The sequence below is a fragment of the Ovis aries genome, chromosome 13 (assembly GCF_016772045.2).
Source record: "Ovis aries strain OAR_USU_Benz2616 breed Rambouillet chromosome 13, ARS-UI_Ramb_v3.0, whole genome shotgun sequence".
NCBI classification, from domain to species: Eukaryota; Metazoa; Chordata; class Mammalia; order Artiodactyla; family Bovidae; genus Ovis; species Ovis aries.
In genome coordinates this window covers 32,310,516-32,334,415 of record NC_056066.1, presented here as the reverse complement: position 1 = coordinate 32,334,415, position 23,900 = coordinate 32,310,516, and the positions used below count along the sequence as shown (strand labels likewise).

At 39.8% G+C, this 23,900-nt stretch overlaps 1 protein-coding gene and 1 long non-coding RNA gene across 10 annotated transcripts in view; one reads left to right on the top strand and one right to left on the bottom strand.

The window, feature by feature from the left end:
• The window catches only part of CACNB2 (calcium voltage-gated channel auxiliary subunit beta 2), a 411,167-nt gene that overhangs the window by 35,926 nt on the left and 351,341 nt on the right, over nucleotides 1–23,900 (bottom strand). For 6 of the 9 annotated variants that reach the window (XM_027976664.2, XM_012188451.5, XM_042230595.2 and 3 more), the window contains 4 exons: nucleotides 15,072–15,194; nucleotides 12,571–12,707; nucleotides 9,514–9,590; nucleotides 2,935–3,068 (listed from right to left, as the gene is read on the bottom strand). In XM_027976664.2, the coding sequence (XP_027832465.1) occupies nucleotides 2,935–3,068; nucleotides 9,514–9,590; nucleotides 12,571–12,707; nucleotides 15,072–15,194 (471 nt within the window). Of the gene's footprint in view, nucleotides 1–2,241; nucleotides 2,304–2,769; nucleotides 2,790–2,934; nucleotides 3,069–9,513; nucleotides 9,591–12,570; nucleotides 12,708–15,071; nucleotides 15,195–23,900 lie in introns of all 9 variants that reach the window. The other 3 variants (XM_027976665.2, XM_060397390.1, XM_027976667.2) reach the window with 2 other exon arrangements.
• LOC132657619 (uncharacterized) lies at nucleotides 1,287–7,802 on the top strand. The gene is made up of 2 exons (XR_009596043.1): nucleotides 1,287–1,942; nucleotides 2,444–7,802. It is a non-coding gene; the product is annotated as an uncharacterized LOC132657619 (long non-coding RNA).

Here is a 23,900-nt window from a genome sequence, read left to right as displayed (position 1 = left end):
TTCTCTTACATAACTAACTCATTCCCTCCCACAAGACTGTATTTCTTTTTTAGAAGAGCAGGGGGAGGACCTAACTTTGTAGCCATTTCTAAAACTTGCAACAATTTTCAGCTCTTCTGCTTCTAATATAATAATGACAAGAAAGATTTCCCCCCAAATTAGATAACTTATTTGTTTAAAGATCTTAAAATTGGCTATTTTAGTAGAAGAAAATGTTAAAGTGACTGGGAAAAAAAATGACTTCTTTAATGTGGAAGACAGAACTATGGCCTGAGACACTGAGGTAAACAAATCATGCTGGCAGGAGTCTTCCTGCATTGAGGAGTGTCTGCACAATACATATATGTTAAGAATCACACAGACCAAAAGAAAAATCTTCTCCGAACCGCTGGAAGAATTTAGTCAACTTATTGCAGATGTGAATGCCATTTTTGCATCAGGCTGCCGTTCAAGAACACATTACTGTTGCTGAAGATGGCCCTTTACCAACTTTCTGACTTGGATCCAATTTACTTTGCTTGGGGCATGGCGAGGGGATGAAAAAGCATTTCAAATTCAAAAGTTTCCATTGGAGTTTTGCCCAGAGTCATGGACAATAGAATCGGAGGGGAGAAGCTATGACTGTGACTGTGCTGTCTCAAATTTTACTGCTGAAAGCTCTATCTAGTGCTCAAAATGAATTTTAATAGATACAATCAAGGTAGAATACATTTTTAAACAGAAAAAACAAACGAACAAACCAACAAACCCAAGACAAACATAGTACAGTGACAGCACAAATGCCACACAAGCATCACTCTAAAAGCAACCTGAAACATGGAAAACAACCTTATCATTGCATCTCAGGTTGTTGTTGTTGTTTTTTTGTTTTGTTTTTGAAAAGTCTATATTGAAGCTGACCACATCATTAATAACATAAGAAGAATGAATACCAGTGCCGAAGGCATCATAAGCATATTCATGAGATTATGACATGAAATTAATTCAGCAAAATTATTCAGTTATTGCATTTATACCACCTGGGATCAGATTGAAAATATTTAGAAGTCCTTATAACTATGTGGTCTAAGAATACCTTTTGCATCATTATAATTAGGAATATCAGTTGCATGCATTTTAGCTCCCAAGAAATTTTATTTCAAGTCTTTAAATAGTCAGTGGCCCAGTATTAGATGGGTCTTGGGTTCCTTTGATTTGTGACTGCCAACTATTAATAGCAATGCTGCTAATTAATCAGCTTCTTCATCAGTAGAGTAGCTACAGAAATTACCTTATTTGATGGAATATTGGAACTTTATACCCTATAGATCAGTACACCATCCCTTTTAATCTATCCTCTCCTGCTAAGTGTAATTTGTTCAAATTATTTAGTGGAAGAATTACAATAAACATTTTTCATGTTTTGGAATTTAGGAGTCAGCAAACTTCAGAAAAACCTATCAATGAACACAGTTTTCATTCATGTTCCCATTGGGTAAAGCTCAGAGCAGCTGAGCAATGCTGAATTTTTAGGTTTCTGCTGCTCTGAACCCTGTTAAGTCACCTGGCTATAAGTTTTAGTGGTGACAAGAAGAAAGGACCAGAGAAATGGACCCACTGTCGTGGATGGATAGTTGGCTGTGGCTTTTGGTGTTCACACAAAAATCCAGGGGTTTTAATTTTTGCTTGGAGTATCTCAGTCTTCCGCAATGAAAGCAAACACAATTTATTTTTAAAAACAAAACAAAACATAGTTCAGCATCTGACACCTCATTGATGACTCAGAGTTCCTCCACAGGGCAGAATCCTACTGTACAGAAGAGAAGGGCTCAGGGTGTGGAGAGCTGGAGGCAGAGGAGATTCTACTCCATGCCCACGTATGTCGTGAGAGGTTGTGCTGGACTTGCTGACATTAGGAAGAATGACTCTAAAGACAGCACAGTGCAACAGGCGGTGGACAGTGGTATATAAAAGAAAGAAAGGGGGATTGTGGACGGGGAGATTATCCTTAAAAAATAAAGCTTCAGAGCTACAAAATGTGCGTGGAAGAAACAGATTTTGGAGTCAAGAGAGCTCAGCAGTACCCTAGTTTCCAGTCAGGGAACCAAGAGGATCACTGGGTAGCATCTTGGTTGGCCAGTGGCAAAGGCTCTACGCACAGCCACTGTGTCACCGTCCGACGGGTGGGATGCTGAGATCTGAGTGACGGAGGAGGCAAGAACATGGGGAGAGGATTTATATATGACAATAGGAAAAACTCACAGTAAACCGCCAAAACAAGCCTGCAGTTTTCCACTGGTCTTGTTCATCTGCAGATTTTGCACCTAGTGGATTAGAAGTTTAAATAACTGACTAAATTAAAAATTGAAGAATTGAAAAAAAAATTTTTTTTTTAGTACAAGCTATGTATCTGGATATCATAAATCAGAATCTAATAATGGTTTTTCATATGCTTGATTATCAGTTAAATTTCCGGAGGAAAGAAAGTGATAGAGACAGAAGCATGCCCGAGAGAGGTGCATTACAAATGGAGTCTTCAGCATTGGACGTTCCTAGAATGTTGGAACGAATGCCCTGGGTGGTAGCTGTTATTCCATCAAAAAGGCTAAGTACTGTAATGGTGCTTCCACAGGTCACTCACTGAATTTAGCTGGTCTGAATGGACTCAGTTAGCTGCTTGATACATTCTTTTCTTAGGACAGAAATGATCGTGTTGAATATTAACTGTGGGACTGAATGCTAATGATGCCAGGGGCAGGATAAACACAGCTTATGTCAATGTGAACTTACCGATTTCTGCTTCTGCTTAGCTACAGCAGCATGGAAAAGAAACAAAGAATAACAAAGCATGCATGTTATTGGCTTTATCAAGGACGCAGACAGTCCACAGGACTAGAAATGTGACGCAGTGCAGTTGAGCGCGTGGACAGACGCAAGCTTGGAAGTTCATGTTACCTTCTTAAAGAAGGGCATTCTTTTCTCTTTGGAGTGGGGTGACGTTACACTGTTTGCACTGGGTTTAGGGGAGCGGTGGTTTGCTGGAATATCATTGTCTTCTGCATCTAAGCCAGTAGCATCTATGTCTATAGCTATATACAGACAAACAATTCAAAAATCATCAGGTAGATGGGAGAGGAAAAATTGGTTATCAAAAAAATAAGATGAAAAGCAAACAAAGCTAATCATAGTCAAAGATCTATCACATAGTGCTAAGCACAGTCAACAAAGTCAAGTTTCAAGGTAAAACACATAAAGACTGTCATCAAATTAAACAAAAATCCTCTCAATCTGTTGAATAAGATTTTGTTTTTAGAGGAACAAGTTTTTAAATTTGTAGTTTCAAATATAATATTGATATTTTCCAAATCAGCTGTCAGGACAGAAAACCTTTGATTCTTCCCATAGCTTAAACCAGCTTTCAGATAATCAGCAACCTTGATCACTTTATGCCTCCAATTTCTTATTGAGCTTGGTTGAACATAAGGGCAGTGTGAAATGGTTCACTGAAATTATAAAAGGCATGAGAGGGACAGAGAGAACAGAAAATCCTAAATCCAGTGACATAAAGAAGTTATACACAAGACAAATGACTCTAGAGGGTCCCAGGATGGACCAGATGGAAATGATTTCACCATGATCTGGGCACTCTTGAGGCAGGTCTGATGGAAAACTAATTAGAAGCTACTGGATGCGATGACCTCAAAATGAATCTTATACAACAGCCTAAGTAGCCTCCTGATGATTTTATATAAATTCGCTGGATTTACATGAGAGGCAGTGCCAGAAGGGCAGTAAAACCCAAGGGATTATACCACTGATCTCCTCATCTGGAGAATGAGGGGTTTAGGTCTGTGGTTTGACATGTTTTCACCTTTTAAACTCATTGGCTCTGAAAACAGCACTGAAAAATTAAAATCTTCAATGAAAAATATTTATCATCTCCTTATGAGGTTTATACAGTGTATCCACATGCAATCACTACAGAATTTGATCCATGGCAGAAACCAGAGCTGGAAAGTATTTGCATAATCAATGGCAACTCTCTTATTTTTCAAGACCGAAAAGATAAATTCTCAGAGTTGAAGGGACTTGTTTTTGGCAAAAGCTCAGTATCTACTTCCGCCTCTGTGGTGCTATATCCCATCCCTCCACCAGGCTGCCTCTCCAGCTGAGGTCCTGCAACAATCCTGGTGCTCTCATCCAATTCCCTAAGCTTCCCGAGTGGGGTCATGTCCTCAAGAGTCAGGATTCAGGAAGATATTATGGAATTGAGCCCACTAGAAAATTATTCTGTCCTTTAGATGGGATCAAGTAGAAGAAGAAAAGAAGAAATCAACTTGTCCCAGGAAAACCTCATATTACATATGTCACTCTCTCTCTTTTTTCATGTCATTCTCTTAACATAAACCACAGTCCATTCAGATTTAAGGACCAAATTACTCTTGTGAAAGGACAGACAGCTTGGTGTTTCAACACCTTAGCTTCCATGCCCTCTGAAACGCTGGCTGCCCTGGCTTGTGACAGGCGCCGTGAACCTTTCCAAATGACCAGAGATTATCCGACAGGCGTCACGTTATTTTTCAATGTTGAAGTTATTATGGATGTTAGATGATTCACTCAGCCTTTCGAAAATGAGCTGTCTTGTTGAATTGTTCCTCTTTATTTGATTAGGTTGAAATACTGGGATGGAGCAAACACCTGGCATTGTTAGCACAGTGTTGCAAATATCAGCTCTTGCGTGCATAAAGCTGAGGTCAGATGCTCTTTCTCCATGAGTCATAATGGTCTGAATTAATTCCTGGTAGGTAGTTAGATATGCCCAGTAAATATGTCTTTCTCTTTATCCCATCTGTGCCTTTGGATAAGCTCTAGGATCAGCATGTGTTGTACAACAGAAACATTATGAAATGTGCCCAGTGTTTGAACTAATGCTGACATGTATACCACCCATGAGGCTCTTCCTTGAATCTCAGTTTAGGGGGCATGGTATTTGTGTCTTCCTGCATAAGATGGAGAGGGTGTGGGTCAGGTTTTCATTAGTCCCACAGTACAGTGGTCTCCCAGCATTTGGGGACCAGGAACCAGTATTGTGGAAGACAATTTTTCCATGGACCTGGTGGGGAACATGGTCTGGGGATAATTCAAGGGTGTTGCATTTCTTGTGCACTTTATTTCTATTTTGTGGCAATCTCAAGATATTATGCCTTGACTTTAGGGGTTAGGGTTCACACTCCCATGAGAATCTAACGCCGCCGCTAATCTAACAGGAGGCGGAGCTCAGGTTGTAATGAGAGTGATAGGAAGTAGCTGTAAATACAAATGGAGCTTTGCTGGCTAGCCTGCCGCTCACCTCCCACAGGACAGCCCAGTTCCTAACTGACTAGGAATCCCTGCTATAGTACGTCTTAATCCAAGTCAAGGACTTCCCAGGTGGCTCAGTGGTAAAGAATCCACCTGCCAATGCAGGAGACACGGGTTCCATCCCTGGGTTGGGAAGATCCCCTAGAGAAGGAAATGGCAACCTGCTCTAGTGTTCTTGCCTGGGAAATCCCATGGATGGAGAAGTCTCATGGGGTACAGTCCATGGGGTCACAAGAGAGTCTGACACGATTTAGCAACTAAACAACCACCACCCCAATCAGTTTCCCTTTTGGTGGTCAATTCTAATATGCTCTACCTTTCTAATCTGTTATTGGACTTATAAAGGCTACATTCAAGGGATAGTACCCTTGACAGCCTCTCTGAAATTGAGGATACTCAGTGGTCTTTCAGAGTTGACAGGACCTTGGGATGGTAAAGTTCAGGAACTGAATGTTATGACTGGTCCACTGGGTTTTTTATTTAAAGGAAGAGTGACAATGCATAAAAAGTTAAGCTGAGCCATAGCCCAGATGTTTGGCTACACACACACACACACAGACACACACACACACACACACACACAGCCTGAGTCAGGTTTGCAATACACACACACACACACACACACTGCCTGAGTCAGGTTTGCAATACACACACACACACACACACACACACAGCCTGAGTCAGGTTTGCAATTTACCTGCATTTGGACATAAGGGCTCAAAATCTCAAACTGAAGACTTCACAGTTTTCTAGCCTTGACTTTGGTTAACTTAGATCTAAAAGCATCTAAATCATTTGGCTACTTTCCAAACACATTCAAGAAATTTACTAAAAGTTGAGAAGCATGTTTGACCCTTTAAATGATTCTATATACTTTAATAGGCTCAGATGGTTCTTATTCTGAAAGGTGTGAGATGCTCCTTTTAAATTTCATGCTTGCATCAGCATACCTTGGCAAACGTTAGTATTTACTTGGGAAAACTGTCTCCTTTAAAAATAGTTTATTTTTGTCCTCTTCATGAGCATACTTTGGTTTTAAAAATTATTATTTGTTTTTGGCAGAGAGCCTTGGAAACGTTTTTTGAACTCTAAATTTAAGCATAATCTTAGACAGTTGGGTCAAGTTGAGTGATGTGCTAGGGTTGAGCGTGTGGACACACCCGTGTAGGTGTACAGTATGCTTTGTGCAACCAGCTACTGCCTCATTCCCCAGGGGTGAGGTGGGACTGTCTCTCTTTTTCTTTTTACAGTCATTTGGTTTCGGCTGTGCTGGATCTTTGCTGCGGCGGCATGGGCTTCCTCTAGCTGTGAGAGCAGGGGCTCCTCTCCAGATGTGGTGTGCGGGCCTCTCGCTGTGGTGGCTTCCCTGGCTGTGGAGCACGGGCTCTTGGTACATCGGCTTCCGTACGTGTGGCCTGCAGGCTCAGTGGTTGTGGTGCGTGTGCTTAGTAGGCCCGCAGCAAGTGGGATCTTCCCAGAGCAGGGATCAAACCCACGTCCCCTGCATTGGCAGGTGGATTCTTAACCACCGGACCACCATGGACGTCCGAGGTGGAAATTTTTCCTTTCCCAAATCCTGGAGACCCTCCAATTATATTTACTTGGGGCAAGTGCTGCTACTCTTTGGTCTTATAATGGGTGAGCTTACTTGTAGATAGGGCCTTGGGAAACAAAAGATGATGATTAATCATTGGAGGCCAATCCACATTTGATAGGTTCAACAGGTTTCCCTGGAACCTGTCTAAGAAGATTGGGGGAACCTCTCTGTAGAATTTTCTTAGGTTTTCTATTAGGTAAATTGTAGTGTTGATACAAAAACATAGCAGGAGCCTAACGTACTTACTAGAGCTTCACTGGTGTTTCAGGGGTAAAGAATCCACCTGCCAATGGAGGAGATGCGGGAGACATGGGTTCAATCTCTGGGTCGGGAAGATCCACCTGAGAAGGAAATGGCAACCTGCTCCAGTATTCTTGCCTGGGAAATCCCATGGACAGAGAAGCCTGGAAGGTTACATTCCATGGGGTCGCAAAGAGTCAGACACGACTCGAGAAACTGAGCAGTCACATGCCTACAATGTATCTGTCACATATTTTGTAGGTGGTTAATATTTCTAGTTCACTTACTCACAGGGTGGTTTGCACTTGGTATTCAGAAAAGTAATTCCAAATTATAAAACTGTCTCTGTATAAAACTTGGGTGAAGTTAAAAATCTCTTTGTTTTCTTTACACAGTTTTTTTTTTAACCAGATGAAAATGTCAGCACTTGCACATTGTAAGGTGATGATGATGAAGAGATTGTTTTTCAAAAATTATCTATGTTTTAAAGAATATAATTTGTACTTTTCTCTTTTTAAAATTGAAGTATAGTTGATTTAACATATCATGTTAATTTTTCCCATACAGCAAAGTGATTCCATTATGGGTTATCACAGGATATTGAATAAAAAAATCATCTTTATTATATGAAACTCTTAATTGAACTTGATGTTCAGGAATGACTAATGGGCATGGCAGTATTCTCCAGTTTTCCTCCCTGAAGAATCTCATGGACAGAGTTCATAGGATTACAGAGTTGGACATGACTGAAGCAACTTAACACATATGCACATAACATCCGCTACAGAAATGAAATGTTACTTTCCAAACACACTCACTTGTTCTTCAAAATGCATGTTGTTAGCTCTCATTATATCACCAAGATGATGAGAAGGCTACATTTCAATTAAAGGAAACAGAAAACTTCTCTGTTGACAGAAGTGGGGCTGGCAATCTGAGGGCAAGGATGCTGTTTAACACAAGGAACTGGCATTTTCCTATTTCAGGAGCTAGTGACAATCCTCAGGAGTCTCTGAGACAGTTTTGAAGACACAGAGGAAGAGAATAAGGTTTGCACTATAATCGCTGCAACTCCACACATTTGAGGGGTAGAGAGAAGCCTCCTTTCCGTTGGGCACTCAGGGAATATCTAATCACCACCAATCAGGGGAGGACAACCTCACATCATCCCTAAAGGGCTCTGATGTTTCATTTCAAACATACTATTTTACTTAACTTAGAATTATAGCTAGTTGTAAGTACTCGACTTTGGAAATCAATATGCATTCTAAAACAGTTGATTTCTTATTGTGCTCAGACTTTGCTCACTTAACAAATCCTCCAGTTTTAACTAAGAAGCTAGGATGGGTCTATGAAAGCTGCTAACATCTTGGAACAAGGTACAATCATCAGTAACAAGGGGGACCCTTAAGCCCAGGCAGTCATGGTACAATTATACTGTTCCTTCATTTCTCCACAGGGGCAGAATTCTCTGTCTTTGACCTCTTCCCACTTCTAGCTTCCTAGAAATCACCCAAATGCTCCACTGGCCCATCCTTACCATCTTCCTCTGACTTTCAGTTGCATCTCTTAGCAAACTAAGACTCCGATCATAAATTTTCACCCCCATTCAACCAATTTGTCTCCTGTTGATACAGAACTCCAAGTTCAACACAGAATGGTAGAGTTGCCAGGCTGAGCAAATACAAATTCAGTTAATGAATTGCAGATAGACAAGGAATCATTTTTCAAGTATGTCTTGAACAATACTGACTTATAAATTATTTCTAAAATACTTATTTCTAAAATAATCAGAAATTCACATTCTTCTTCAGGGCTCTGGGGAAAAAACAGTCATTACTCTTCCTGGAAGTGTTTCCATCTTTTGTTCAGTGTTTCTGTACGTCTTCTACCATGTTCCATGGAGCTTCCTGGGTAGAGTTCATGTCAGACCCATCAATCCATCATCACTTTGTCCTTCTTTCTTCACTTCTCTAAACTTTTTTTTATCCTTCTCTTTTACCTCCCATGGCACTCTGATTGATGGTGAATGTTCATTCATTTACAGACCATGACAATGTGCCAGGGACCACTGTGTAGAGGGGGACTAGAAAGTTAAATCTGCTCATCATCTTGATCTTCTAAACTATGAACACACTGACACCATTTCTGGTTTTTTTTTTCAAAGGCAGAAAGAAAGTTGCCCATATTGTTCCTAACACCATTCTCATTTCTGCTCCCTCTGAACATCTTGAGGGTTAACTAGTGACTTGGTTTATGGAAACTCACACAACTAGGTAAGACGGAGAAAAGCATGAAATGCAGTAGGTACTGTTCAGCACTTACTACCTACTTACCAGATGATGGAGGTGTAGATTTTCTGGAACTAGGTACTATGTCACCCAAACTGGATGATGAATTTCCTCCTGATTTACTGGAGTAAAGCAAAAGTTTATATTACAACTGACACTTATTTCAGAGATGAAGACATTTGTACTGCTCAATAAACATGATGATTACTCATTATGTTTTTTATTGAACTTTAAATCTGCCTTGCCTCCAAGGAGGCAAAGAGTAATTTCCCAGTGGGCTCCTGAAGTGTTTGAAACATCTGTGTCAAGGTCTCTGTTTCAGATTCAAGGCTTAATTTGAAAAGGCCCCGAGAGACTGAGGAAAACTAGGGTACCTGCTGCACCCAACAAACCCTCTGCCAGGATCGCAAATGGATTAAGAGCAAAGATTTCCTGTTTCTCACTTTCAAGACTCTTGGAAGCAATGCATAGAACCCACAGGCTAACACCCAAACTTGTTTCTTTTTCACTGGGTTCCTACTCCTTTTTCTTGTACACCAGAAGCAGCTTGCTCCTTTTTTGTGTACCAAGATGTACAGTATTCAAGTATTCATGAGCAATCTATTAAAAAAAACCAACCCAGCAACACAGCAATAATAAAATTTGCCAACCTCTAAAACAGTGGTCCTCAACCTTCTTGGCATCAGGGACCAGTTTTGTGGAAGACAATTTCTCCAAGGAACAGAGGGTGTGGATTGGTTTTGGATAATTCAAGTGTGTTACATTTACTGAGCTCTCTGAGCAGGAGATGGAGCTCAGGAGGTAATTCAAGTGATGGGGAGTGGCTGTAAATATAGATGAAACTTCACTTGTGTGCAGCTCACCTTCTGCTATGGGACCTGGCTCCTGACGGGCCGGGGTACTGGTTCATGGCCTGAGGGTTAGGGATCCCTTCTCTAAAAGACACTTGAGAGAGCATGACAGTGTTCCATGATTTAACTCTCAGAGTATACCTCGAACATTTCTCAAACATGGCTACCGTGGAGGGTTCAACTTGGCTCATTTAGGAATGATCTGAACTTCAGAACTACCAAATTCTAAAGTTTGATCTGAGACATGCTTTAGTGTCTTAGAAACTCTGGAGTTAATATAAGATCAGTGGCATTGATGTTTTTACCAGTGACTTGCATGCAAAATGATACACTACATGACCCCCTCACAGAGGTGGAGGGAAAGGTATATTTTAAAAGAGTGACATGGAACTTCAGCGAGACAATCTTATGGCCAAATGTTTATTATCATTGCCAAGCCCAGGTCTAGTGGACATAATCTGCCACAGTGTCTATGTATCCAAGAGTGAGATTTTGTAAATATTTACATATGTTTAATATTTTATGAATATTCATAAGAAAATATAAATTCCACTAAAATACCAGTGACAGGCTGAATTTTGTTGCTACCATCCTGGCATTTTAATGTGTAAAAAAGATAAACATCAAAGCTTTAAGCAACCACCAGAAGGCCTCTGTGGCTTTTTAAGGTTCTTAAAAGATACCCTAGCATGTTTAACAGGGACACCAGACACCTTGTAAAAGTAGTAAAAAAGTGGTATTTAGAGAAGCCATTTCTGGCAGTTATTTAAAAATACCCATTAGCAAGACCAAAACATTTTCTTCCAGAAGTTTTTTTTTCCCCTAAACTATTAAGTCTTTGAATTTTCATAACAATCAAAGTATTATCTGAGTTGTGTAAAACTGTGGCAAACAGTGCGAAGAGCCAAAATGTTCAGAATGCAAATTTGCCCTTCACGTTTAATTCCATAAAAATGTCATGTTCTTGAGCCAGGCTCCAATTCTACTGCTTTTGATTTCTGTGGATTTTTTTTTAATCACTTACAAATCTGAGTTTTATAATACTGCTGAATTCTAGCTATGCCCTCAAAACAAAAGTATATTTAAAATGTTTGGAGACAAATGTAAAAACCTCTGAATAAGAAAACAAGAAAACAATATTTTTACCTACTTAGGCAAAAAAAAGAAAAAAAAATACTAGTGAATGAAGATGGATGTTCCAAACCACAAAGCATCTTATATTTGACCTGTGTGTGGGCACTCAAAAAAAATTCTTGCTAACACTAAAATATGGTCTTTGACAAAGGATTTTTTGTCCTCATAGAAACAGATAAAACAAAAACTTTAGGAAACAAAAGCTTAGCAGTTTGCATTTAAGAAAAGACTTGCGTATATCATATCCTTTCACTGGAAGAAGCAAATCGTGTTCCTGTACTTGTCTGCAAGGGGGTCATTTTCACATTTACTCCATATTCGAGGAGCCCTTCTAATGATTCTAGTGAAGGGCAAACAACCTTAAGACTCCTAGGAAAAAAGATCATTTGGCCCCAGCTTATTACATAACTCATCTAATTGCCATCTGCAAGGACAGTTTTAACTGCTTTCTTACTGAGTTTCTCTTTAAGTGTTAAGCAGTGGGTAGAATTGAAAATTGAGTTTCTTAAGTGAAAGTGAAACTCAGAGACCACAAGAGCTGCTCCTTGCTGGTCTCTGAGACTGTCATTTCTAAAACATCTTCCTACCATGCCAGGCAGCTCCGGATACTGGGATTAGTTACCATGACTGCTTGATGCCAGAGTATTTTCAGCAAGATTAGGACTTTAGAATCTCCCCTGCACTAAAGCCTGAATTTAATATGCTATGACCCTAGCTCTTTTCTTTCCTTCATGGTAACACTTAATTTGATTCTCTCTCGTAGAGGATGAAAATGAGAGGCTGGGTGATGTTTTTAAAACACAGGATTTGTAATGCTCTCAGTAAACCGTATCACCAGTCTGAACTAAAACAGCCCAAGAGTTATAAAATACTAGTGAATGGAGACGGATGTTCAAACCACAAAGCACCTTCTATTTGACTTGTTTGTGGGCACTCAAAATAAATTCTTGCTGATGCTAAAATATGGTCATTGACAATGGCTTTTGCATCATTATAGAAACGAATACAATGTAAGTTTTCTAACACAAAATAAAGATTGGAGATTATAGTAACCAACGGTTCATGAATGACAGTACAGTCTGAACTCTCACACAAAAACTTGATGTTTTTCTCCTACCTGGAGTAGAATTTCCCTTGCTTGGCTCTCTGTTCATGCTGTAGCCTCATGTTTTCTAGCTTGACTGGGCTTGGAATGAATCCGATTTCACAGCCTTCTTTAACCAATCGCCCTATCCACCAGTCATTGTTAAATTTCTAAACAAAAAAACCAAAGTTGTTCAGATCAGTGCACAGAAGTTAAATGAATCTTCACATCCTTTATCTTCTCGGTTAACTTTTTTCAATGGAGAGAAATATTATGGCAATTACAGAGAACTCTGCCTCAAATATCACAAGTCAAGAAACCTGTAGGTTCACGTGTTGAGTATGCGAAAAATAAGTATTTTCAGGATGCTCAACAATCCATCTCTGGCTTGACTCTGCCTTCACTTTCCTGACCGTGAGATTTTCCTGAATTCATTGCAGCTGCTGGCACCATGAGGAGGGTAAACTCTTCCTATTCAAAGATTAACAGCTCTTCCTGACAAGAGACCATTAGGAACTAGGGAATGTTACAGAAAGTCTTCCTCTTGTATAATCAGAGTAGTTAGAAGTATTATGAGTGAAAAATACTGACATTCACCTGAAATACCTGATGTCAGAGCAAAATGTATCTTTGTTGCAAACAGGTTTATAATGACCACAATCTGGTGTTCACAAATGATTTCTTGACTTATGTGAATGTTGGTAATTTCTCTCTTGTGCCTGGAATATTTATCCTATACCTTTAGGATCTGGTTTGACGTCTCTCAAATGAATAGTATTTTTCAAGCCTGTTCTTGAGCATTTCTGTCAACTACAAACTGGCACTTGTCATCTACCTCTGCAAGGACTAAATCGTGTGCTGTCGCAGCCACTGACCTGCAACACTCCCTGAAAGGCGTTCAGGGTGGAAAGCAGAAACGAGGCACTCTGTGCTTTGAAAAACCTGGCAGAACAGGTCTTCAGATAGATGTTTTCAGGAGCTGATTTTATGAGCCTAATTCTTACATCTTCTCATATCTAGAAAAGCACTAAAGTTCTGCATGATGATCACTGAAACCTTCTGCAAAAATATGTGCTTGATTGCAAGTACTCCTCCTTCACCAAAATCACATAGATGCTGGCCTTCTCCCCTGACTCTTTGGAGCAGTTTCTCAGAGCTATCCAAGGTGCTGTCTCCTGGGCTATAGGCCTCATTTTGGCCCAAACAAAACTTAATTCGGAACTCTCATGTTGTGCTTTTTTTTTTTTTTTTTTCTTTTTTAAAGTCAGCATTTCAAAGAAGAAAATCCATTCTGTTTTTCTTTTCTTTCTCTAAGTATCAGCCCTTGGGATGGGAGCCTGGATTCACCTAACTTTCTGTTGTAAAGTGAAAGTTAAGGCTTATTGTACTCCTGAGAATTTTTTCTGTTTTTCCTTCCTAGCCAAGGGACTTCCTTCCCTGGTGGCTCACATGGTAAAGAATCTGCCTGCAATGCAGGAGACCCAGGTTCAATCTCTGGGTTGGGAAGATCCCCTGGAGAAGGGAATGGCTACCCACTCCAGTATTCCTGCCTGGAGAATCCCATGAACAGAAGAGCCTGGTGGGCTACAGTCCAATGGGGTCACAAAAAGTTGGCTACGACTGAGCGACTGACACTTTAACTTTCAATTTTTCCTAGCGGAATAGAAATAACAGCTCTTTTGAAAAGTTAAAGAAATGGTAGCTCTAGGCTCTTTCAATGGCAGTCATCACCTCTTTTGCTCATAGCCTTTAGTGCCTGAGCAGTTACATTGACATATGCTCCCTAGGACACGCTGTTCCCTAGATGGAAGTATTCCAATGGTAAAATTCCTACAGGTTCAAGAGTCTCATGCTTACAGCCTGAGAACATCATGGAGGGGAAATCTCTGGCAGAGCTGGCTTTGATAAATGTTGACTCAAAATAAACCTTAATTAAGAGTGAATTTTTTCCAATTTACAGATTGAGTCATTGTTAACAGAAAGTGGAGGCTTTTGGCATGGAGGAAAAGGGATGTTCCTGATATCTATTTCTTGTCTCATTGGCCCTAATTCCATCCATGTCTCCTTCCCCTACAGCAATTTACCACCAAAGAAGGAGAAAGTGCACCAGCGCTCTGAGTTTAGACCTTGTTAGCAGAGAGGAGAGACCGTGAATTCTAGATACTATTATTAAACTCTCCCCAGATGCTTAAACTTGGGACATGAGAGGCAAATGACACATGGTCAAGGTTAAACATTAAAAGAAAAAGTACAGGTTAAGTATAAAAAAAGGCCCATCTACTCTAGTGGTTCTCGATTTCTGGGTCACAGAGCCCGGGGGAGCCTTGAGGTTATTCCAAGAAGCCTGTGACTCTTTTCTTCTTTAAAAAGACTATATTTATTTTGGAAAAGGTTGAGAGGCACTGATTTCATGTGTATGTTATATAATCACGGCTATACACGTGCTATTTCATAGCAATGAGAAGTAAGAAATGATGTTTCAAGGTAAAAAAAAAAAAAATCATGCAGCTAGAAATTGCAGTTACTCTCCTTACTTCCTTAACATGCAGAAAATCTTTTGCTTCGAATGAGATGGCCATGCCTGGCACGGGAACATCGTCTTCGTGGGCTGCACTGTAGCTGACATTTGTCCGAACTGCAAATGCAACGGGCTTTGTCTAAAATGGAAAAAGGGGGAGAAAATAAAAAAAGAAACAAGTGTTCCTTCTCTTTTCCCCTCAAAATGCAAACATACACAGAATAACGGATGTCACAGTTGTTATTTTTCCTCGATTTGGTTCTTTATCACAAAACACCATCTTAGTATTTGCAACATGGGAAACCTTTGGGCGCTCAGCCACATGCACCCATTTCTGAACTAGAAAAAGGCCATTGTGCTTTATGAAAGCACTCCAAGCAATGAAAGTAAAGATGAACTACGGAAATATGTACAACATACAACATAAAAACTTGTAACAAATGGAAATCAGGAAACATACACAGGGTTGAAATGCCAAGTTCTTGTGTTTCAGTGAAAAAGGCTTGGCCACTGCCATATCCACCCCCAAATCTACATTAATTAATAATAGAAGATGGATCTTCCCTAATGGCCCAGTGGTTAAGAATCCATGTTCCAATGCAGGGGACTCTGGTTTGATTCCTGGTTGGGGAACTAAGATCCGACATGCCATAGGGCAGCTAAGCCCTCACACCACAACTAAGACCCAATGCAGCCAGAAATTTAAAAAAAAATTTTTTTTATGACATAATTCCAAAATATACTATGTTTTGCATGAAGAAAGAACCAAGCACTAGATCTTATGACTATTAAAAACTATATTCATGGCTGCTGGGTATCATGAAAGCAATGACTTTCTATTTTAATATTTGTCCTCCTTGAGTTTTCTCAGTCACTAAAGATGATAACATTCAGTAAGTTATTTTTCATTATTTGATGCTTCACAAATTTACAAATACATTTTGTCCTCTATCAAGCAATACCTGCTTAATCACAGGTTAAAAAAGAAACAGGTAAACTCAGAAATAGTGAAAAGAGGTATTGCTCTAACTAGCACTGGGTTTCTTTCACAATGTGGGTAAGTGGATTTCTTCTGAGCTGTTTCTCCCTATTCAAAGAGCTCTTCATCAGGATTGCTCATGAAGGATGAGGGGGAACTGCAATAGAAAGAACCATCTTCACTTCTGAATTTTCCATAGTTAATCTGTTCTAGCTGACTACTGTCTGGGTGAGGACTGAGTTTAGAAGAGCCATGGTTATGTGGATTCATCCACAATATGCAGAAAGGAGGTCCAGGTTCTAGATAAAGGCACAGTAGACAGGAAAGGGACTGAAAGACATGAAATCCAATTCGTGACATCCATTACGAATTTTAATAATAGAAGAGGGCTGTTCCTCGTATGGAAATATGAACTTTAAAGAAGAACAGTAAAAGTTGCCTAATAGTTCTACCACTGAAACACAATCCTGTTTTTAAAAAAATTATTTAGTTTTACCTGGAGGATAACTGCTTTACAATGTTGTATTCGTTTCTGCTGTACAACAACTGGAAACAGCCTTAGGTATATATATGTCCCCTCCCTCTTGAGCCTCCCTCTCTCCCCACTCACCCCTCTGGGTCATCGCAGAGCACTGAGCTGAGCTCCTTGTGCTAAACAGCAGCTTCTCACTAGCTAGCTATCTTACACGTGGTAGTCTATATATGTCAATGTGTGACAATGTGAACGGTATTTCAGGGGAAAAATGGAAATATAATTTTAAATAATATATAAATTTGTTTCCCATAGCTATAACCATAATTCATATCCAATTCATACCTAATCCATATCCAATTCTTAAAGTAACATAGCAGTTTTTCATGTCATACACTTCTACCATTTAAAAAATTACCTCGATAATTCAACCCCTTTTTCGACATATAGGTTTAGAGGTTTTTTTTCATTATGATAAATATTCTGCTTTGAAAAATCTTTGTACAAAATGCCTCTTTCTATTTAGGATTCTCTCCTTGGGATGGATTCCCAGAGGTAGCATGAGTAAGCCATGAATTATCAAGACCTTTTAAAATTCTCTTCCAAGCTACTATCCAAATGGGCCCTGCCATTTTAATCTGCAACCAGCAGTATATGTTGGTGCCCTTTTCTCTAAGATGCAGTTTTAATTAGACTCAGTTTTACTACTAGAAATAGGATTTTCTTGAGTATAATCAATCCACTATTGGAGAGAGTTTCTGATCCCTAAAATATAAATCCAAGATTTTTTTTTTTTTAATGACACCATCTCTCATCTCTCTCAAGGACTTCTTAAAAATTCCTTGGAGGATACAGAATTTAAGTGTAGCGCATGCAAGCACATAAACACATATATATTTAAACCACTGGAAGACCTAAATTTTAAATGTACAACTCTATAAAGTATCCCATGAAAATTTCTTCTCTTTTTCCCAATGACCAACTTTTCAGACACTGGAGTGGTAGGAAGAGGGAACACTGAGAAAAGAAAAATAAAGAGGTGGTGAAGGCTAGCCTATAATTATCAGGGCAACAGATGATGATTTTATGTTCTTAGATTAAGATTACAGTTCAGAGTGTGACTCCCCTACCTGGCTCTCCTCCTACGACCAACCATGCTTCCCTTAGATAAGGAGCTTTACACAGCAAGCCATATAGGAGCCCAGCTGGCAGGTTCAGGGGGATGGATTGTGGGCAGTTCTGAGGCCACAGGACTTGATTTTTCCCACAACCTAAAGAAGCTCCATTGGCACCTTGGAAGCCTGGCCTATGGAAGCCCCTAAGCGCCGGTCAGAGATATGTTTTAAGTTTATAGCAGGAGCAATTATTATTTTTTCATAGTCTTCTAGAGTCGCTAGACCTAAGGCTGTCAGAAAATAATTATTGTTAAGTAGGAGATCATTACCTAAAAAATCTCTTTGGATCCAGCAATTCCACTTCTGGGCATATATCCAAAGAAAACAAAACAACTACGTCAAAGAGATATCTAGACTCTTATGTTCATAGCAGCATCATTCACAATAGTCAGGACATGGAACCATCCTAAGTGTCCACCAACAGATGAATGGATAATAAAGATGTGAGATACGCATGCACACACGCAGGAATACTATTCAGCCATGAGAAAGACGGAGATCCTGCCTTTTGCAACAACATGGATGGACTTGGAGGGCGTTAGGCTAAGTCGCTTCAGTCGTGTCCGACTCTGTGCGACCCCATAGACGGCAGCCTGCCAGGCTCCCCCATCCCTGGGATTCTCCAGGCAAGAACACTGGAGTGGGGTGCCATCTCCTTCTCCATGGAGGGCACTAGGCTAAGTGAGATAGAGAAAGACGGTCTGCTCTCACTTACACGTGGAAGCTCTAAGACAAAACAAAACCCCCCAATCTCTGGTCATGAAGGAGGATAAAACAAATTATCACAGCTTTATGGCTTTCTTTTGAGCTTGCCTCCCAAACAATAACTTAATGAGTTAAGAGTGAAGTGAATCATTTTAATGGCTACAACAATGTTTACATACAGTTAATTAAAAATGTGCTAATGATGGAATATCTACTGTTAAAAAGCAAAATGAAATTCACTCAAATAAGAATAAAAATAGAATTCTGATAATGATTAATCGTAACTTGAACTTTCAGGCATCAATTTCTTCATTTCTTAATAATTTCTTAATGCATTTTATTAATGTAAATAGCAAATTGTGTTTTTCCATTTTCATTCAGAGACCATTAATAGTTAATAACATATAAGGGTAATCCATAGTTTGTTTTCAAGTCTACAGTGGATTTTTCTTAAATAGTAAGGACTTCCAACTTGAGGTATTTTTTAAAGAAACTGAAAAGTGTAAAGAGTTTAAATGACCCAGATGTCTATTATAAGAGACTGCAGAAAAGAGAGCTTAAAATTTTAATGAGTTTCTGATCCGTTTTCTTGTACATAATAATTTCCTATAAAACTTGCTATGCTTTTCTATGATTTTAAATGACTCAGGTAGGACTGTAACCATTGAGTCTTACAATGGAATTACTCAGACAAAGATATGGTGAGGTACTTTCAGAAATAAGATCAGAGCTATCTGCTTTATTAATACTTGCCTATCATTGACCTTTCAAAAAATCTTTGGTAATTTATTATAAAGTATCAAAGGTAGTCTGAGAATTCTTTAATAGCAAACCAAAGCAAACCACAGTGATAAAAAGAATGTAACAACCATTTATGTATCCTGATAACTGAACACTGAATCAGACTGAATAAGCAAATAATCACAAATTTGTCATAAAATAAAATTTACATATGGAGTTAACTGATTTGAGAAATTCAAGTTTCCTGTCTAAAATGGATTAATTTAATGAATATTTATTAAGTACATGCTTACTATCTCAGGTTCTTACCCTCACAAAGATTAACCTATATTCTGGTAGAGGAAATATCATAAGTAAGATGGTTGATGATTTCAAATAAGGAATAGAGTAAAACAAAGTTATATGAATAGAGTGGCCACGAGCAGAAGATGGACTGGCAGTGTGAAATGAGGTGTTTAGGGAAAGCCTCTTTTGAGTTTTCAGTTATCTCTTTATCCATCCACCCACCCACCACCCATCCATCTATCCATTATTTATGTGCCAGGCACTGTTTTGGACAGTTGATTATATCAATGACCAACAGAAACTAAGATTCCCAGCCCTCTAAGGGCTTACGTTCTAGAGGGGGAGAGACAGACTATAAATAATAGACATAATAATCAAATAAAGTATAGAACATGTTAGAGACAAATTCTGTGGAAAACATGGTAGGGAAAGCCAGGGCGCCAGGTGACGGGGCAGGGACAATTTTCCATGGTAGTATATGTAGCCTGCCTTGAGGAGGTAACATTTGGAGAAAAGCATGAAGAGGTGAGAGAATCCAGGTGCCTGAACTCCAGGCAGAGGGAAGAGCCAGTGCAGAGGCCCTAACGTGGGAGCAGCTCAGAGGAGCTTGGACAGGACAAGGAGCTCAGAGTGGCTGAGTGGAGGGGGCCAGGGAAGCTAGCCAAAGATGAGGTCAGAGCTCTCAGGTGATACCTGACTGTGTAGCTCAGAGTCAAGATGCGTGGCTTTTATTCTAAGTGAGATGAAAATCACTGGAGGGTTGTCAGCAGAGGAGTGATGTGGTCTGACAAGTTAAAAGGACTGTGATGGCTATTGAACTGAAAAGAAGATTTGGGGACTTTGAAGTAAAAACAGGGGAAATCAGTTGGAGATGCTCACAGTAACTCATGTGGAGAGATGAAGGTGGTTAAATCAGAGCAGCAGCAATGGAAGTGATTTAAAAAAAAAAGGTCCAATTCTGCATATGTTTTCAAAGTAGAATCAACTAAATCTATCTGCTGATAGAGTTGATAAGGGTGTGACAGAGAGCCGACAATGATGCCAAAGGCTTTGGGTCTGAGCTATGAGAAGGATAACGTACTCATCAGGTGATACACAGGGGAGGCTAAGTGCACAGGAGGCGAAAATAAAAAATTTTACATTTCCTTTAAATCGAAGTATAGTTGACTTACAACATTATATCAGTTCCAAGTGTGCAATTAGTGATTCAATGTTTTTATAGATTATATCAAACTTTTACATGTTTTGAATGTGTAAAGCTTGAGCTGATATGAAACATTCAAGTAGAATTTGGAAGAGGGCTCAAGGTCTGAAAGTTTGACAGAAAGATCTGGGCTAAAGATACAAGGTGGCAGGGACTTCTGTCAGTCCAGTCATTAAGACTCTGTGTTTCCACTAAAAGGAGCGTGAGTTCAAGCCCTGCTCAGGGAACTAAGATCCTCCATGTCTTGTAGCACGGTCAAAAATAAAATAGATATAAGTTGGTAAGTCTGGATGATACTGCCAAGGAAATCAACATACGTGAGGGCACTCCAACTACAAGAGTGCCTCAGCTTCCAAAGAGTGGAGAACAACTGCAAAGTGGAGAATGACTCCTGGTTTCCAGGAGGTGAGTGTCTCGAGGAGCGGGAAGTGGTCAACTGGATCAGATACTGCTCATCAGTCAAATACTGAATGCCGGCACCTGCCACATGGATACACAACCTGGAGGTCGTTGTTGACAAGAGCCCACTCGGCTGCTTGCTGGACATAAAGTCATATTGGAATTAAAAGAGATTAAAAGGAGAGGAACTGGATACAGTAAATATAGACAATTCTTTTAAGGAATTTTTCAACAAAGGGAAGAAATAAATGGGGTGACTGGTAGGAAAAGTGAGTCAAGATTTTTTTTTTTTCATTTAAAGTAGGAGAAGTAACAAAAATCAATACTGATGGGAATGAGTCAGTAGAGAGGGAGAAAAAAAATGTTATGGTCTAGGAACCAGAGGACAGAAGTGCTAGAACACTGTTTTCGCTTTGGCAGAGGAGGCAGTGAGATCCAATCTGTAAGTGGAGGACGGGCCCCCGACAGAGGCAAGGAGGAAGCATGATCAAGGGCAAATTCTGGCCATAGAGGTGATGCGATGTCCTCCTCTAATTGTTTTCCTTTCCCAGTGGAACAGGAAGGTGGGAGTAAAGACAGGGCAGAAGGTATTAGAGGTTTTAGAAGGGAAGAAAAAAACTCAGTGAAGTAATCCAGAGTGTGGAAGACTAAATGAACAAGGGAAGTAACTATGGTGGGACCGCCAAGCAGGACTAAAGCCCACTTGAGAGTCAAGGTCACGGATTTATAGGAAGCTAGCCATGCCATGTGGGAATGTCATGAGCACCATCACAGAGATAACAGATTTAAAACCACTGTCCCTCAGCTTTAAAAGATCATGGCCTTAATGACCTACTGCATAGCACAGGGATCTGCTCTATGTTATGTGACAGCCTGGATAGGAGGGGAGTTTAGGGGAGACTCAGTTCAGTTCAGTTACTCAGTCGTGTCTGACTCTCTGCAACCCCATGAATCGCAGCATTCCAGGCCTTCCCATCCATCACCAACTCCTGGAGTTCACTCAGACTCGAGTCCATCGAGTCAGTGATGCCATTCAGCCATCTCATCCTCAGTCGTCCCCTTCTTCTCCTGCCCCCAATCCCTCCCAGCATCAGAGTCTTTTCCAATGAGTCAACTCTTCACATGAGGTGGCGAAAGTACTGGAGTTTCAGCTTTAACATCATTCTTTCCAAAGAAATCCCAGGGTTGATCTCCTTCAGAATGGTCTGGTTGGATCTCCTTGCAGTCCAAGGGACTCTCAAGAGTCTTCTCCAACACCACAGTTCAAAAGCATCAATTCTTCGGCGCTCAGCCTTCTTCACAGTCCAACTCTCACATCCATACATGACTAGACACAATGTATATGTATGGCTGAGTCACTGTACTGTCCCCCCAAAACTATCACAACACTGTTAACTGGCTATATTCCAATATAAAATAAAAAGTTAAAAAAAGATAATGGCCTTAAAACTACCATTCTCCATCTTGTTTTGAATGTTCTACAGCAATTTCATAGATGTGTCTATTACAGTATATATACAAATAAAGTTTATATATTTGGGAACATTTTAACCTACTTTCCCGAGATGATCTTTCAACTAGGTTATAACCCCTTTCAGGTAAATGATTTATATTCCTATTTATTTTTTATGCCAGCCTCCAAGCCTTTACCAAAGTGCTAGGTACACATTAATAATGGTTAAAGGACTGAACTCAAGGATTGATTCCTTTCTGTTAGAGGAATCAATCATCAGGAGCTTATCCAGCACCTACTCCAGGCAGAGTTCTGTTACCATGGTTCCAGGGCCCACAAAAATCGAACGGATGAATCATTATGTAACTAAGGCTGGTCTCATTAGGATTTTGTTTTATATGATTAATATGCATATATATAAGTGCAAGTGTACATATATATTTATGAAATTGAAAATAGCTATCTTAACTAAGAATCAAGCAAAGAAGCAAATATTTAAAACAAAATTTGAAATTGTATGTCCTTAAACACCACTGAAATGAGTTACAATCCTGATATGTTAAATTTATTTATAAAGAAAAAGATAAGGAATATCTGATTTTTCCCTTTTTCATAGTTGATTAAAAAGTAGATAAGCTCTTGCAAAAGTGTTTTGGGGAGTGAATAATGGTAATCCTTAAAATGTTATATTCACCTTAAAAAACTGAATTGAAATACATTATTTCTGAATGCTGAAATCAGGCAGTACTCAAAGTTACAAAATCAATGTACGTGGTGAAGATCAGAATAATAATGATACATAGATCTATCTTTCTAGGTAGGAAGATGTATAGCACCTTTCCCATTTGTTTATCAGAGAGCTCATCACTTTGGATCTGAGGTCATATAAAAGGTTAATTACCAGTCACCAGGAAAAGCAACCATCCAATAGATAAACTTACCAAAGGAGAAAGTGAAAGTGAAGTTGCTCAGTTGTGTCCGACTCTGTGACCCCATGGACTGTAGCCTATCACGCTCCTCCATCCATGGGATTTTCCAGGCAAGAGTACTGGAGTGGGTTGCCATTTCCTTCTCCAGGGGATCTTCCCAACCCAGGGATCGAACCTGGGTCTCCTGCATTGTAGGCAGACGCTTTACCGTCTGAGCCCCCAGGGAAGTCATCAAAGGAGAAATTCTATACAAAGAAGAGAGATAAAATCTGCAATTTTGGTGCAGTCTGCCATCATTCAGTATTAGTAAAGCCTCCTCTGGACCTCCCTGGTAGAGCAGTAGGTAAGAATCCACCTGCCAATGCAGAAGACACGGGTTCCATCCCCGGTCCGGGATGATTCCATATGCCACGGGGCAACTAAGTCTCATGCCACAGCTACTGGGCCTGTGCTCTAGAGCTGGGGAGCCAGAGCTACTGAGCCCCTCCACCACAACTACTGAA